Source organism: Rhinolophus ferrumequinum, chromosome 5 (genome assembly GCF_004115265.2).
Source record: "Rhinolophus ferrumequinum isolate MPI-CBG mRhiFer1 chromosome 5, mRhiFer1_v1.p, whole genome shotgun sequence".
Taxonomy (NCBI): Eukaryota; Metazoa; Chordata; class Mammalia; order Chiroptera; family Rhinolophidae; genus Rhinolophus; species Rhinolophus ferrumequinum.
Genome location: NC_046288.1, coordinates 83,616,013 through 83,633,067, shown reverse-complemented (window position 1 = coordinate 83,633,067; position 17,055 = coordinate 83,616,013). Strand labels below are relative to the sequence as shown.

The 17,055-nt window shown below is 52.1% G+C and overlaps 1 protein-coding gene across 5 annotated transcripts in view; it reads right to left on the bottom strand.

The window, feature by feature from the left end:
• The window catches only part of STK32B (serine/threonine kinase 32B), a 269,098-nt gene that overhangs the window by 8,159 nt on the left and 243,884 nt on the right, over positions 1 to 17,055 (bottom strand). For all 5 annotated transcript variants that reach the window (XR_004423067.1, XR_004423066.1, XM_033106743.1 and 2 more), the window contains 5 exons: positions 16,009 to 16,112; positions 7,963 to 8,079; positions 5,713 to 5,838; positions 3,052 to 3,183; positions 1,469 to 1,533 (listed from right to left, as the gene is read on the bottom strand). Coding sequence is in view for 3 of the 5 variants with exons in the window: in XM_033106743.1 (XP_032962634.1) it covers positions 1,469 to 1,533; positions 3,052 to 3,183; positions 5,713 to 5,838; positions 7,963 to 8,079; positions 16,009 to 16,112 (544 nt within the window). In the remaining 2 variants the exon portion in view is untranslated. The remainder of the gene's footprint in view (positions 1 to 1,468; positions 1,534 to 3,051; positions 3,184 to 5,712; positions 5,839 to 7,962; positions 8,080 to 16,008; positions 16,113 to 17,055) is intronic.

Sequence of the window (17,055 nt, the reverse complement as noted above, 5' to 3'; positions counted from 1 at the left end):
CTGGATGGTGTGAGCAGAAGTTCTCAGGCCGGGGAGAGACCTGGAGCCTCACAGCTGGCAGGACTGCAGCTCGGACCCAGGCATCACGTCAGCGTCTCCGTCCCCAAGTCTCACAGGCTGTGCCACAGCGGCCCTTCTGGTTCTGCGAGCCAGAGTAGGGGGCCGAGGAGACTCACCCAGGGGGTGAGGCTGGCTGCCCTGGCTTGGCGTGTGTCTGGCCACCAGGATAAATGACAGGCTGCTGCCTCCTTCCCCCTCCTCGGTCCCCACTGGGAAAGGGGCCCTGCCCACCAGCCGTGGACTGGAACCCAAACAACCATGCCCCAGAAGGATCCCTCACCTACTACCACCCACTGACTCAAAAGCTCCAGGAATTCAGACGCCTTAACCAGCTGCAGGCCCTCGTCTGCCACACCGCCTCGCTGTCCTGTGTATCGTCCTCGAGCTGGACTGCCACGCCTGTCCCCTCCTCACCCTTCAGGACTCAGCCGGGTAGCACCTCAGCAAGCTTCTCGGACATCCAGGCTGAGCCCGGCACCTGGTGTGAGAGCGCCCGCCAGCACTGCCCTTTGCGGCAGCACGTGCCCCTGTGCCGCTCTCATCTGTGGAGTATTGGTGACTGATGGGGTGCACCTGACATTTATCCCGCTGCCCCTGCAGGCGGGCAGGAAGCATCCCAAGGCCCAGCTCAGTGTTGCTCAAAGGGGCCAATCTGCTGTCAGCCCTGCTGGCAGGACTCTGGCTCCCACCCCATGAGCCACCGTGCCAGAGCCCCGGCCCTGACTCATCAGTGACAGGGGATGACACAGTAACGTGGCTGGGACCAGTCCGGGGCCCACTGCTTCCTCTGCTGACCGGCCCCTGCGAGGGAATCCTGCACCAGCTCAGACCCCAGCTGAGCTCCTCCCAACTCGACCAGCCCATGAGGCTGGGGTTCCAGCGTGGCCACACCCATTAAGTCACAACAATCGTAACAGCAATCATTGTTACGAGGACTCCTACCAGGCCAGGCATCGTAGCAACAGCCTCACGTAATCTTAGAACAACCACACTGCAAGGCGGTGATTTCCATTTTGCCAGTGCTGGCAATGAGGCTCAGTGCAAGTAGGTAACTGGCCTCAGGTCACTCTGGCCCCCCGCAGAGCCACGACTGGACCCCAGGCAGATTTACAACTGAGCTCAAGCACTTCACCACCTGCCACCTGCCTGTCTGCGCCAGCTTTCCTGTGCCAGCTCGGCCTGCCCTGCTGTTACTTCCCCATTGCACACGAAGACCCTGCGGCTCAGGGAGTGGAAGCTGGCACCTTATTCAGCCACACAGTAGAGGCAGGATTTGAACGCGGGGTCCACCTGCTGCTCCCCTGCCAGCATCAGGGCTGGCTTCCCTGGGGAGCAGAGAGGGCAGTTCTCCTCAGGAGACATGTGGTTCAGAAGGGCGGTGCCAGGCAGACGCTGGGGCCAGACTTACTTTTCTCTGTTGAACACTATGAATTCCTTCCGCACCGTTTCCAAACACTGCTGCAGGTGTCCATTCTGTCAGAGAGCACAGAGAAGTGGCTGTAAGTGACGGCGCATCCCCAGGGAGCCATGACGAAGGAGCGAGGACGAGCAGAGACTGGTCTAAACGGGACGGCGGACGCTTGAGGCTGGGGACCAGCTAAGTGGCGGGAGCAGCCCTGACGTACGGACGGCTGTGCCAAGGGGAGCCTGGCAGGCAAGGAGACGTTTTTCTCAAATTTAAGCCATTAAATCCAACTTAAAAGCTACGTTAGAATGAAATGTAGGTTGAAAACCATGAGCTTGGTTTCTTGATGGTGGGAATATTCATTAGGCCTAACTAAGCATGACGGGGTGGGAAAGACATTTTCACCATCACGCAAAGGTGCTCATTCTCCTTAAGGATAGGTGCCAAGAGCCACCGGTCTCACCAGTGCCCTGTGACACACGTCCCAGGGGCTGCCTGAAGGCCGGGTGCATGCCACACGTCCGTGCAGGACCTGCCACTTTGCGCCCTACTGACGCACACACACGCAGGCGTCTCCAGGCCAACTTCTGCACTAGACTCAGCAGGCACAGGGCTTGGGCTCCACAATGCTTGCAGGGCCTACAAGGGTGTTTTAATTCATTTTGCAATAAGCAGGAAAAACATTAACGCTTAGCACTGAAAGTTCTATGCCTCTTCATACCAATGCGGTCATAAAATATAATTTAAAAAGTATTTTCATGGAGGAAGGGGCAGCTGTGGATTGTATTGTGTCCCTCCCTCCAAAACATATGTGGACGTCCTAACCCCGCCGGAACCCGTGACTCTGACCTTATTTGGAAACAGGGTCGTTGCAGCTGTAACTAGTTGAGACGAGTTCATACTGGACATCACTGGGCCCTAGATTCCATGAGCGGTGTCTTTAAAAGAAGGCCACGTGAAGACACAGAGAGCCATGGAGAGGAAAATGCCCCGTGACAATGGGGGGACAGACTGGTGTATGTGTGCAAGCCAAGGAGTGTCAAGATTGGTGGCCCCCACCAGAGACTGGAAGAGGCTAGGAAGGACCCTCCCTACAGCTTTGGAGAAAGCACGGCTCTGTCGATACCTTGATGTTGAACTTCTGGCCTCCAGAATTGTGAGAGAATAAATTTCGCTTGTTTTACGCTACCAAGTTTGCGACATATTGTTACGGCAGCCTAGAAAATAAATGCAGCAGCCCTGACGCCAGTGTGTCCAGGGTCCCACGAAAGTCACCATGTGGCCCTGGCTGCATCCGGAGCATGACACCTTTCCAAAGGCTGCTCAGCACAGTGCTGATGTCCCCCGGCCTGGAGAGGCGTGAGGTTTGTGCCCGGGGGCAGAGATACTAACTACTAATGATTAGGTAGTTAGATCCAGATAGGTCATCTCCAGTTCAGTTTTGTGCTAGGGAAGCCCACTTGTTGGATGGAAGCATCTATTTACAGCAAATGGGGGTATTCGGACAGGTGCAGTGACGTGCCGCCATTTATCTAAAGGTGCACCCGTGGGCGTGTAGGGTCCCTCTCCGCCTGCACAGCGCTCACCAGAGGACAGCTGTCCTTCGTGCCGTCTCGGGACCTGTTCTTCGCCAACCTCTTCTTCTTCTTGTGAAGTGGCTTGGATTCAAGAATCATTTCTTCCAGTTCAAATGTGGGATCACAATTCAATCTCCCTTTCTGAAAGGAAAACACGGTTTGTCTCTGTTCCACCGATGACTGCATTTTATTTTCATTCATTTGTTCATTCAATCATTCATTCAGGTCATGATGCTACCACTGCAGGATACATCGGCTACATTTTTTTTCTCCCTGATGATGAAAAGCGACTCATTTCCACTGCCCACAGCCTTCATTTACCCCCACACCCCCCCGGGCAACCCCACTGTCAACATGCACGCATTCTCTTAGTCTCCTTCCTATGTATGTATGTTCATTTCATGAGGGCAGTTTTCCAATCTGATATTTTCACGTATTTTTATCATACGTGCATTCTCATGTCATTACTATCTTTTCTGTGACTATCGTTTTTAATCATTCAATTTAAAAATGATCACTCCGTAAGGTATACGAATGTCTAATCACTATGTTATGCACCTGAAATTAATTTAATATTGTATGTCAACCGTAACCGAAAAATAAATTTGAAAAATAATCTTAGAAAGGATTAAAACTGCCATTCGTAATTAAAACCTGCCCAATCCGCCACCCTGGTGTTCTGTTACCACTGCAGCCAGAGCCAGCGGACCCCCAGGCCTGGCCCGGCTCCAGGCTGGGCCCCGCCCACTGTGCTCCCAGGAATTCTGGTCTGTCTGCCTTCCAGGCCTCGAACCTGAGGTCCCAGGGGCCTTCTTCCGTTCCGTGACCCAGCCCAGGACGCCAATTCCTTCAGGCAGAAAAGCCTAATAGTTATAACACCAACAGCTCAGAAGGTACAACTTCTCCCAATGAGCAGGTCGGATTTCACGCCCAAGTCTCTCCTGGCCTGATTCATCTGCCATTCATTCATTCATTCATTCATTCATTCATTCTAATGCAGGCTCTGCATCCAGACTGTCTGGGGTCAAGCTCTGGCTTTGTCAGTTTCTCACTGAGTAATCGCTGGCAAGTTATTTAACCTGAGAATACTAACAACCTGAGAACAGTGACAGGACCCACTTGTGACGTTTATACGATGATGCACGTGGGGGTTTGGTACAGTGCCGGGCACGCAGAACACACTCCTTCCATTTGGCTATTATCACTCATACTCGTGTGACAAGCACACACCCAGGTGTTCTCGTACCTCCTAGGACCACCCGCTGCTCTGGGGTCTCTCTCAGACAGAGGCCAGCCAACACTACACGGTCCCCACCCGCTGAAATCTCAGGAGGACGGTAGACGCATTGTAACAGGACATTATTCACCATTAACGTAAACCTAGGCAGCTGTCTGGTAGGGGACCAGAGAGGTTGAGATCCACTCCATGTGAAGAGCTGGAGGGGCTGGCGGGGGAGGCGTCCCAGGGGAGCACCTGACTTTGCCTCTAATCCAGAGAGCAGGTGCCAAGACTCAAATGGGCCAGTCGCTGTGTTTCTGCTGAGGCTTGGAGGAGGGGTGGGGACCACATGGTGGCCAAGAAAAGCATCCCAGAAGAGGAAGCAGCACGCTCACAGGTGTGGAGCTAAGGACAGCATGGCCACAAGGGACCACAGGCAGCTGTGGGTGTGGCAGAAACATGGGTCTCCTGCATGGGTGTTTGCGTGTGATTGAGTGTACATGTGGGAGAATGCTTATGCGAGATCAAGTGTGCATGTGAGTGCATGGGAGTGAGGGTGCACTGTGTCTGTGAGGGTGCATGAGTGAGCTTGGGTGGGGTTGGGGAGGAGTGGCAGGGGAGGGGCTGCAAGGGGAGGTACCCGTCCCTGACAGACGATGCCATATGCTGGCCCCAGGCGTCCCCCAGGGGACCTGCACACAGCCTCAGGAAGGCTCAGAGGCAGCAAGGGGAAGAAGTCAGTAGGCAATTTGCCCTCCAAATGCAGGACTGCATCACAATCCTGGGGTTTGTCAATTTGGCCTGAGCTCAGCAGGAGAGGCCAGCGGACAACATTAGCATATTTCTGTGGCATAGCCACAGCATGCATTCTGAACGGAGTCGGCCAAGGGGACAGGGCAAACTCTGCTGGGTTTACTAATTAAAAGCGCAATCACCCTTGCCCCCACCCCACACACAGCTCAAGCAAAGTTCCCAAACTCCTACAGTGGGGGTGGGAGGACGGGGAAGGACAGTCCTGAGCAGCCACTCTGTGCTCAGCCTGCCCCGGCACCGGCCGCCACACCCCGTCGTTTCTCCCAGCTGTCTGAGGGGTACAGGAGGAGGCAGGGAGCCCTCTGAATCACAGGCAGCACCGGGGGAGGGAGCGGGTCAGGGTTTCCTCTGGGGCGGAGTCGCTCGGGAAGCTGGTCTAGGCAGGTGGCCAGAGGTCCAGGCAGTGGCAATGGCAGGGACCAAGGCCTGGACGACAGAGTCAGAGTGTTCTGTGAACATCGGGCCAGCGGATCTGGAGCCCGGCCGGGAGGAAAGCGGGGAGATGTGTGGGCTAAAATGACCGCCAATCCAGACCTCTGAGGATGTCGTGTGCCGGGCTAGCCAGGCAGGGACAGTGTTTGCTTGTTGGGAGGAGACCTGGAGAAACCAGCCTCCCCCAGGCTAGGACCCCCACTCACATTGGGCACAAAGCCGGGCAGCAGTGCCTTCTCGAACACCGCATCCCAGTTCATGTCGGCCAAGTAGGGTGCATTCTGAACATCACCGAGGCTGGACAGGCGGCTCTCGGGGTCCTTGGTCAGGAGCTGTGGACGCAGGACACACGTGCTTGCCTGAGCTGTGCACCCAGCAAGGTTAGTGGGGCTCTGAGGGCAGAGTCTCAGGAAAATGAAGGTGCCTCCGCTTGTCACGCTCCGGTCATGCTGTGCCCTGCCTGGGATGCTGTCGTTGGAAGCGTTACCTACACTCATGTCTTTATAGCAGCGGGGGACTGAGAGGTAAAGCTGCTTCTGCAAGGTCACCTAGCAAGCGACTGTTTGGGCAGGGACTAGATTTGTAGCTACCATGCTCCTCTCGGGGACTACTGCCTTGTGACACGCCAGGTCTCACTGATGTCCAATTAAAAATAAAAAGAATCAGCCCCCGCATCTTAGAATTTTCAGCTGAGTAATGGGATGTACAAAGTGCAGCAAAATTTATCCTGGACAGTATGAGGTGACCTCTGTGGCCTGATGTGGTAGCTGCATTTTAGCCAAGGGGACAATTTTCAGCTTCTCCTCCAATAGAATTTCTGCTAATAAGGGTGATACAGTATAAAAACAGCCAAAGACTATTACCTTGCATCCAAATGAGGCTTTCCACTTGTCAAAACACTCTAGCTTATCTAGTGCAAAGAACACTTGGGCTAAAAATGAAAGCACAGAAGCACCAGCCTGGGACAGCCACTTAACAGCTGTGTGGCCTCAGGTACATTGCTGGATACTCTGTGCTTGTGTCCTCGTCCGGCAGCAGAACAATGGTAACTCCTCCACGTCCAGATTTGGATTAGGATGAGACCCAAAGGGGACCGGTAAGGACCTGGCACACGCCAAGGGAGGCTCGATGCCTAGCTGCCAACAGGTGGGATGGAAATCAGAGCTCCCTGACAGTTTGTTCCCACCTGTCACTTCAGAAATCTCCTAACTGTGCCCAGAGAGCGGGCTAGAGTCTCACCACGTGAGGGACACCTGGCAGGTTGTATCTGCTGCATGGTGGCCTCTTTAGGGGCTGCTCCCAACTGGTGGGTGCAGATGTAAACAGAGACCCCATTTCAGTGCCAGATCGGAGCTCACCGGTTAGGGCAGCAGCTGTCTGACTCACTGGGTGGGTGGGAGGTGAAGGCACTGGCATGTGCTCAGGGCTTCCAAGTGGTTCTAATGACCAGTTGGGGTTAAAGACCACGGACGTCTAAGAACCCGGTGGTGAATCTCCTTTAAAGCAATTTAACTAATTCGTAATTCAGGGAGGCGTTACAGTGGGGTAGGAATTAACAGCTGGAATCTGGAGTTTGGAGAACTTGGTTCAAATCCTGTCTCTGCCCTTTAATGACCCTGTGGCACTGATTGAGACATTTTGCTTTCCTAAGCCTCAGTTTCCTCATCTCTACTATGGGGATAACACCACTGCTCTACTCCCAGGGCTGGTAGGGAGAAGAACCGCCACATGGTCCAGATATACTATTCCCTTGACCAATGCTGGCTGCTATTATCATTACTGTTTTATTAAAAATGACTAGATGTCACCCACATGCAAGACTTGACACTATGCCTCTTCGGGCATTCCAAGTGACCAAAGCTGAATGCCAGCTTTGGAAGACACGGCGACCTACTGCCCTCGAGTGTGCACCAGAACACAAACAGAGAGCTTGTTGAAACAAAGCTGGGCCCATCCCGCATTTCTGATTCCGAAGGTCAAGATGGAGCCTGAGAATGTACATTTCCAACAAGCTCCCCGGTGGTGCTGATGGTGCTGGTCCATGGGCCACACTTTGAGACTCACTGCTTTATGCTAATAGCAACAGTTCCTGGAAAAAAGTCAGGAGAGGCCCAACTTCCCAAAGCTCAGTGAGTTAAAAGACCACTTGTAGCAAAAATTTTAAAGGGCCATCTGCATTAAGTATTTCTATTTATTAGGAGTAGAGTGAAAAGAGCCTGGGGGCTTTGTTGTCACAGACAGACGTGACTCCAAGTCAGACTCCACTGTCCAGCAGCTCTGTGATCTTGACTATAAGATCAGGAGTATGCGTGCGGTGGTGTCAGCGCCCTGCTTGCTTTGTGACTTCCACACTGGTACTCCATTCATTTTCTCATTCCTTAATTTGCTAGTATGCCTGCTCCTGCACTAAGTGACCCCAACTCCCTGGCCAGGCAGGCTGGTGGCCGCCCCCTTACCTTCTTCAGCAGGGCGACCATACCCTTGCACCATGTGGAGGAGTAGTGGACACGCTCCGCTTTGAACATGCTGAGGATCTCATCGATGGGCATGGCGGAGTGGATTTCATACGGCCTCTGCAAAGGACCACAGGCAGAATCAGAGAGCCCGCCAACAGGACGACATCGCCGACATGGTTAAAGCTGTAATCACAAGGGGCGGTGTTTTCTTTCCCATAAGGTAATGGAGGGTGTTCCTCTTGCACAGTAGAGCTGGTGGCCCGGACCCATGTGCCAACAGTGGCCAGGCCTGTGGGGCAGTTCAGGACCGGGGCAGGTGGGTGCTCTGTTATGGCCATGGGAGGTGAAGTGATTTGGCAAGGTCACACAGCCAGGACGTGGCAGACAGAGGCAGGATGTACGTGAACAGCCTGACCCCAGAGCCCTGCCCCAGGCTTCGGCTGGGGGTGTTGGCTCCCGCCATCCACTGGGCACCCAGCGATACCTCAGTCACAGCCCCTGCCTAGTGGTGGGCCTGGGCCCCCCGCCTTCCCTGCCCTGGCTGAACCTGCTGGCGCGTGGGCTGAAACTGCCCAGTCTGGATCTGGCTGTGCCGAGAGATGGGGGAAGGCCTGGCTTCTTCCACCTGCCATCCCCTCTCCCCCGCAGTGAGCACACATAACCCTGTTTTCCTGTAATGTCCCAGCTTGATAGAACATTAAACTTCCTGTGTTTTCTCGACATTGCCACGGGTGGTTTCTTTTAAGAAACTCTCCAAGCCTGCGGAGGCTTTCTTGACTGTGACCCTGGGGACGCAGCTTGGAGAGTGACTGAGCATCAGCTCACTCCCTCCGTCCCCCCACCCCAAACAGCTCTCTGTCTCAGAGCCTCTTCACCATCCACCTGCCTCTGTGGTCCCAGGTGTCTTCAGATTTACGTTGTGGTCAAATGACTCAGGGCTCCAAGAGGCAATCGTTTTCTCAAGTTCATGGTGCAACAACTACACTGATCTTGGAGAAATCTGGAGGAATGACTGTCAGTAATCCACGTGACCTTGACAGGTATGGAATCCCTGCTGGGGCTCCTCCAGGTGGGATTACCACCGTCTTCTTGGTGCTCAGGGTCCCCAGCAGTGATTGCCGTCCAGCAGGGTCCCAGAGCATGAGGAAGACTGAGCCCCTCCATGAATACCGGTGGAACACTGACCCTGGGTCCGACACCGTACTGGGCTTGCATGGCCGGGAAGCCTCCAGCTCCAGCCTCATGGAACTTCGATTCCCCAGGAGCTGCTGCAAACAGGAGGTGCCAGCCAAGGAGGTGAGGGGTCCTGAGCCCTGCGTGGGCTGCAGTTCCCCGTAATGAAGGAGCATCTTTAGCTTCACCAAAGGGGGTCTCCTGGAGAAGACAGCTGCCTACAGGGAGTGCCTTGCCTTCGGAGCTGTCCGCCCAGAAGGGGGCCTGCTCCTGACTGGCTGCCTCCTGCCTCATCTGCTAACTGAATTGGGAACTCCCTCTTCTACCCGAGGAGCAAAACCAAAACCTGTGGGCTCCCTAGAAAGGCAAATGAACTTGGTACACTCACACTCCATTTCTTCAAACATGAAACATGTTTTTAATGTAATGGGAAGTGGAGTATGGTTCTAGTGATGAGTATTGAACAATTTCTCTCTGAAGCCACTGCCTGCTTTTGTGGGACCCCTTTGTACTTCACCAGGAACAACTACCAGAATTAGAAATAATAAGAGCGAACTGTAATTGAGAGCACTTGTTTTGTGACCTAGAACGCACAGAATCTTTATGCCTTAACCACTGTGAATCCGACCATTTCATAAAGACGAGCCTGAGGCGTCACGCCCTGGAGCTGGGGAGTGGTGGCACCAAGATTAGAGCTCAGCACTCGCCTCTGACCACCACTGCCACGAGCTGAGCCATGTCCCCCACAAATCCATGTGTTGAAGCCCTGACCCCCAGCCCTTCAGCATGTGATCTCATTTGGAGAGAAGGTGTTTACACAGGTAATTAAGTTACCGTGAGGTCACTAGGGTGGGACCAGAGCCAAGGTGACTGCTGTGCTTAAAAACAGGGGGCCCTTTTAAAACGGGGAAACGAGGACACAGAGAGAGACCTACTCAGTGGGAAGACCACGTGAAAAGACACAGGGAGAAGATGACCATCCACAAGCCAAGGAGAGATTCTTCCCTCACAGCCCTCAGCAGAAACCGACCCTGCTGACACCTTGATCTTGGACTTTCGGCCTCCTTTGCTGTGAGAGTAAGTTTCCGTGGTTTAAGGTCCGTCTGTGGCACTCTGTCTCAGCCAAAGGAGCAGATTAATACAACCACCCTCCCCGTCCACATGCAGAGTTCTGAGGGGAGGCATCGCACGTCCACTTTGTTCCTGTGATGTCCTAGCGCTCCCTGTAGGTTGGGCCTGGTGTGCGCAGGACAGACATCGGCCCTAACTGCTCAGCAGTGGTCTCGGAGGAAGCACGCAGTAAGTGCGTGCTGGGAGGAACCTACAGGGGGCGCTGGTGCAGGGGGTGCTGTCTTAGTGAGGGGCCGCAGGGAAACCAGAGCTCTGTTCACCCTGTGGAGGCGGCCAGGGGCTGAGACTTCAGTTTCTGGATAATTCAGGATCGCTTTGTCCCATCTTTTTGCCTCGCCATAAACCGTTCCTCCCACCCCGTCCCAGCCCTGCCCACACCCAGCTCCACCCATTTGCTGGAGGTGGAAGGCCCTTGGGAGCCGGTGCAGCCTCAGCTATTCTTTTTAAAGGTCAGAAAATGGAAGCTGGGAGATGAAAACTGACTTTCCCAATGTCCCACAGACACTGCTCTTTCCCCAACACCACCAGAGCCGAGAATCCGAGTACCCCATCAGAGAAGCAGCCAGCAACAAATGTGAAGACTTTCGTTATCGGTTTCACTTCATCCTCCATTTCCTTCTCGGTTACTTCAAGGCATTCATTAATTCTGCTTTTCCACCAGACTTCCAAATGAGCCACTCTCTATCTAGCTGTCTGTAATTCCCTCCACTTCTGGAGGGAACCAGTCCATCAAAATAACAATGATAACTGTAATAAGCCAGGAGGCCAATACAGCAGTTAAATACACTGACATATAAATTTGGGACACTATGACTAGAATGCATTCGGCAGCTTTAGGCTCCAAGCTCAGCCTTTGTCTGGGTGGTTGTAGAGAAACCCAGGTTCTTTTACAAGAACACTGGCAGATATTAAGGTCAATATTCTGTCTTGTGGCAAAGAATTCTATTGATGCTTAATTTTCATTCAAAGGCCTTAGGATGTGTTGACTCAGAAACCAAGTGGAATTTATAAGGTAATTACATGTGCTGCTGGTGAAAGCAATTTTAACAGCAGGGCCCAGGATATACTCATTGTGGACTGCGGGTGTGTCTCTGTTCCAGGAAACTCAGTTTACAAAAAATGCCAATTTACCAAGAAATGGTAGAAAGAGGAGAAGAATTGCCATACATCTGTTATTTTAACTATTAGAGCTGAGTTGGGCCTTGGAGACCATCTAATGCAAAGTTTTATCCCCACAATCATTTTCCTCAAAACCCCAAACACAGAGCAGACGGAAGTGAAGACCAGTTCCTCGGGCTATTCAACCTCCAAAGCTTGGAGAAACATCTGCCCCTCCCCCCATGTACTGTTGAATCACCTCTGCAGGGTCCTAGAGTTCCAGGAAACACAGCCTGAAAACCACTGAACAGTCCAAGAAGGTCTTTCCCCTCCCTCTATGGAGATACAAAATCAAGAGGAGGAGGTCACCAAGTCCACTTCCTCCCAGCTTTCTGACTCCTGGCACAGTGCTGCCTCTGCTTGCTTTACCAAGGGACAAGAAGACAGTGCTTAACCCAAGGACAGCCTCTCTCCTTTCGTCAGGTTAGCACACCAATAACATTGCTTGGTCCTGCAGTGGAGCCCACCCACCCAGCAGACACCCAGTGGTTCTTAGTTCTGCACTCCAGCCTCTAGGGGGAGCTCCATGCACCTTCCTCTACTATTCACTGGCCTCTCTGCACCCTTACCCGGCTCTGTCTACCCAACCCCAAGGAGAAGCACTGACTGGGGTCAAAGGCAAGGGTAACACCAGGTCAGGGAGGGGGGTGGGCGGAAGCAGAGAGGGTAGAGGTTCTCAAAGTGCCTTAGTAGGGGCGTTTAGGGCTCCACTTTTGTCTGTATGGAGAGCCCGTGCTGTGCAAAGCAATGTGCTAATAGCCTGACATGCAGATCTCTCATCCTCCTGATTACTCTGTGGCAGTGGTTCTCAACTGGGGACAGTCTATCCCCCAGGGGACATGTGGCAATGTTTGGAGAGACTTCTGGTTGTCATAACTGGGTGGGGAGATTTCTGCTGGCAACTAGTGGGTGGAACCCAGGGATGCAGCTAAACAGCCTACCATACCCAGGACGGCTCCCACCACAAAGAGTTACTAGCCCCAAATGTCCAGTGCTGAGGTGAGGAACCCTGTTTCTGGGCCTGCAAACGACTGACCCCACCCATCTGACAGACACGAAACGGGCTCACCCCAGATCATTCAGACGCTGTGCTGCAAAGCTGGGATTTGAGCCCTGAAACACGATCCCCAAGTACAGACTGTCACTTAGCCACCATGCTGCCAGGACCACAGACGGCACCGCCCTACTTACAGGGTGAAGCCAAGTGCCCCCGGCTGACCTCGGGCCTTTACGGACCATCCCCAACTGCCCTTCTGACTGGTGGTCAGGCTGGGATGTTCGTTGGGTCATCTCAGCGGCCCTTCCCTATCCGTGCTCACACTGTCCCCTCCAGCAATTCATGTACACCCAGTGTAAACGCTCCTCCCTCAGAAACCTTTCCCTGTTCCTCTAACAATAAGTTATCAGTGCCTCATATGCACCTGCCTGTCTGGAGTCACCTCCATGAGTGTATTAATTTATAACAATCAGCATGCCTCCCGTGGGCCAGGCACTGCGTGTGCTCTGCCCACATTTTCTCACATGATCCCCACCGTGACCGGTGGGTCCGCCTCATAATCCCTGTCGTACGAAGGAGGAAGCCAGGGCTCAGCTGAGTTAAGTGACTAAGGTGGATTCCCAGCACCAAGACGCAGGGTGTGGAAGGAGACACAGACCCCTGGCCCCAGGCCCTGGGCCTTCCCACTGACGGCAGCAGCCAGGCGTGACCCAGCCTCCATCCACAACCAGGGCCTGTTTCCAGGGAAAGATGCTAAGTTAAAAGGGACACAGGCCAGCCAGCAGCCACCCCACCCCTCTCATGCTTGGGGTAGGAACAGAGAGAGGAGGATGGGAGCTGACCATTTATCAGTCAAGGTGCTGGGTAATTTGCATCAGTGGAATCAATTCTCAGTGACCTTGTTGGGTAGATACTCTTTTCTTTTTTCTTTCTTTCTTTTTTTTTCTTTGTTAACAGATGAGGATTATGAACACTCCGTCTGTTTATCAGCCTTGGTTAAGATCAGAGACGGGGGCCTGGTAGAGGCAGGGTTTGAAACTGTGAATTCCTCTAAGGTCCCTTTTTTCTGTGTTATGAGGAGGCAGCTTTCAATTCAGTAAGAGGAAAATCTTTCTAGCTGTTAGAGCTGTTAAAAACCCGAGGCAGGCTCTTTCTGGAGGCAAGCAGTTCCTTGGCCGTGAGAGAAAACAGCGAGCAGCTGGCGACAATGGCTGGGCTAAGATCTTTAAGTCCCTTTTCTGAGTCAGTCTCACATCTCTCCCAGTAGGTAGAATCACAATCCCTGGGACAACTGTGCTCTAAAAGGGAACTCTCCAAGTGCCACTTTCTTTCACTTAGCAGGTCTGCAGGGGTGAGAACTGAGATTCTCATTTGGGCTCAGAGAGAAGCTGGGTCTAATTTATGTCCCTGGTCCAGGCTACAAGATCCATCCAGGCCCCTCAATTCTCTGCACTGAGATTTCAAGCCCACTAATGACGCTCCATCCCTCTGTTCTGCCTACCCCGTGTCTGGGGGGAGATGTCTGCTTTCTCTGCTAAGACTAGAGTGTCCCTGGGTCCCTGGCTGACAAGCCATACTAATACCGTCACTTTTCCATCTTTCATTTCTAACATTTTCCAACTCTATGAACTTAGAACATGTACTAGAAATTTCCCATCATGGCTTCCTTTCATCATTTGAAGGTAAGGAGCTCCCTGGATCCTAAAGGAATCAAGGAAAAGGTGAGTGATCCCCTGTCAGGGATGCTGTCACTGACTTGGTGAGGAATTTCAAGGAGGAAGGATAACTTCTAAATGTATATAGTCCATGGACAACAATGAGTGTTTTTCAGTATAGCTTTTTGACTAAATGCAATTGTTTCCAGTATGAAAACCAGAATAAACCATATGCATAAACCCACGGTGTTTCAAATCAAGGATTAAGCAAGACCAAGATATCTGGGAGAAAGATTTACACTGGCATGGAGCAGGCCTCTTCCATTCACTCTGTCCCCTGCCCAACAGCCCCGATCCCACCATTTCATCGAAAGTGGCATTTGGATCACTGAGCAGAAAACTCAGATGAATTAAAAATCAAACAATTTATTTTAGAAGCTGCAAGAACCACTCTATTCTTGGGGCTTTTTGACAAGTCATCATCTTTGACTGTTCTGACCCATAAGGAATGACAGAGAATGTACTTTCTGCTGGCGAATGTCCAATCATGCGTAGGTCACCTGCTCGCTAAGGTCATCTGTATGGCTCATTACATAAGGTACGTCTGGCGGATGACTGTGTCCTCTGGTCCATATAGCACCATGGACCCTCATATTCCTTCTCTGAGTGTGTGTGTATCCACAGACAACAGAGGAACCAATCAGGAATGACTGAGCCTGTGGGAGATGAGATGAGCTTCTCACTCCGAGCTTGAGAAAATTAATAAATTTGGTTTTTTTCGTGTGTGTTTTTTTTTTTTGCATTCTAAAAACACCATGTATACTAATTACCTTTCCTGAGGAATTCAGGGGAAATAATTGAGATCAAGAGTAGATAATAGTTGCTTGAACTCCAGGGTGATAAATACTACTTATTTGTACTCACAGAGCTTTGAGGGTTTATAAACTGCTCTCACCATTCATTCATTCATTCATTCATTCATTCATTCATTCATCACCCATTAGCACCATGCCCTGGGGACTCCTGCCCTCAAGCAGTGCTATCTACTAGTCTGAATATGCTTGTATACAAATGACTGTGAAAACTTTGCTAAAACTGCAGCCAGTGCGAGAAACTGCTTCTCTGCGCCGTCGTGCTGGGCCATCCAGCTAGAAAGGTGAGTGATAGGCAAACCACGGGTCCAAGTGCAGAGGCAATTAATCCCATGATAACTACGCTCCACAGAATAGACTGAAAGGATGTTATTAGGCCCATTGTACGAAGGGGAAACCTTGGTCCTGAGAGGTCAAGTGACATCATTTTCCAACAATACTCGTGCAAAGAAACCGTGCCTCAAAATTAGTTTGTCACGATTCTTTCTGCTAAACTAAAATGGAATAATTAGTTGCCACATAGCCCCAATAGTCATCTTCAGCGATTACATGTAAATGAAATAAAACAAAAATTCGGACCGAATGCCCCATTTTTATAGGACACTGAGCTAGGTATTCAGGGAAGATTGGAACAAATACACAAACAAAACAGTAAAAGCAGCATGGTCTATACCCTGAAAGAGCTTCAAATCAAACTGGAAAATCAGGTGCGGGTGCATCGTGTGGGTAGAAAGGGGACAGTGTTTGAAATCACGAGGCCAAGGTACTTCCGGTTTGTTGCCACTGATCAGCTGCTGACCTTGGCACAAGACCTTCCTTCCCCTCCAGACATCCATTTCCCCGTGGGTAGAATGAGGGGGCTGGACCAGAATCTCACTATTACCCAGGGACCTTAGAGCTGACACACAGGCCACGAGGACTGACACCAGGCCTCCGACCCGTGTGCTTCTTTCTGCCACCCTGTGCCGTCCCAGTGGCATGGCGTGCTGACTCCACGCCTGGTACTACCAGCGCCCCCTACTTCCACGCCCCCTGTTTACCGCGCAGGGGCACGTCTTACCCAGCCCCGCAGCAGCTCGTAGGCCGTGATGCCCAGGGACCACCAGTCAACAGGGTATGAGTAGCCGGGGCCTCCATCCACGTACACCTGGAACACTTCCGGGGCTGCCAAAGACAGGACAAAGAGAATGTCACTGCACGTCAGTTTACACGCATGCCCCTTAGAGAGGGGACACGGGGACAGGAAGCCAGCTTTGGGACCACAAAGCCAGTACTGCATCTACTATGCCACGCGCTCCTGTCCTCCGTAAGTTGCGCGCATCACAGGAAACACTGGTGAGACTGCCTGGCACAGAGTGCAAGTGGGGTTCCCACGTGTGTGGTGGAGCGGGTCTGCTGGCGGGGGGAGTCAGGGAAAACCCCCAGATGAGGGGGATTTGGCTGAGCATGAATCACATCAGCACGGGGAGCGAGAGGGATAAAATCTGAGTTAAGATGAGGAAACCGAACCCCGCAACGGAATGGGAACTTTGATAAATGTCACTCTGCTTCTGACACCAACACCGGGTCCCACGTCCCAACAACCAGGGATGTTTAGAGCCCTTTATGCCAGCTGCCTATCTCAGGAACAAGTTTACTTTTCGCAGAGACTGAATCTAATATGAAATACTCAGAATAAGTAAGTCCACAGACAGGCAGACTGGGGTTGTCCGGGGCTGGGGGAAGGAAGCAACTGCTTAATGGCTGTCCCGGGTGATGAAAATGTTCTGGAACTAGACAGAGGTGGTAGTTACACAACATTGTCAATGTGCTAAATGCCACAGAAATGTTTACCTTAAAATAGTTAATTTTACATTAAGTGAATTTCACCTCAATTAAAAAGAAGTGGGTGTGGCGGACGCTCATTCTTCAGGGGACCACAGTTGTCCGGCCCCCCCCCCCCAGGGCCCAGCACTCTCCAAGGTGCTGAACTGTAACTTAATCTCATTGCCCCACCCCACCTCAGCAGGCCAGGAGTCACCCTTGGGGCTAACTGCTCATATTGGCTTCCAGGAAAATTTTGTGAAATGTGGATTATTTCTAGCAAATTAATTTGCAGACATAATTC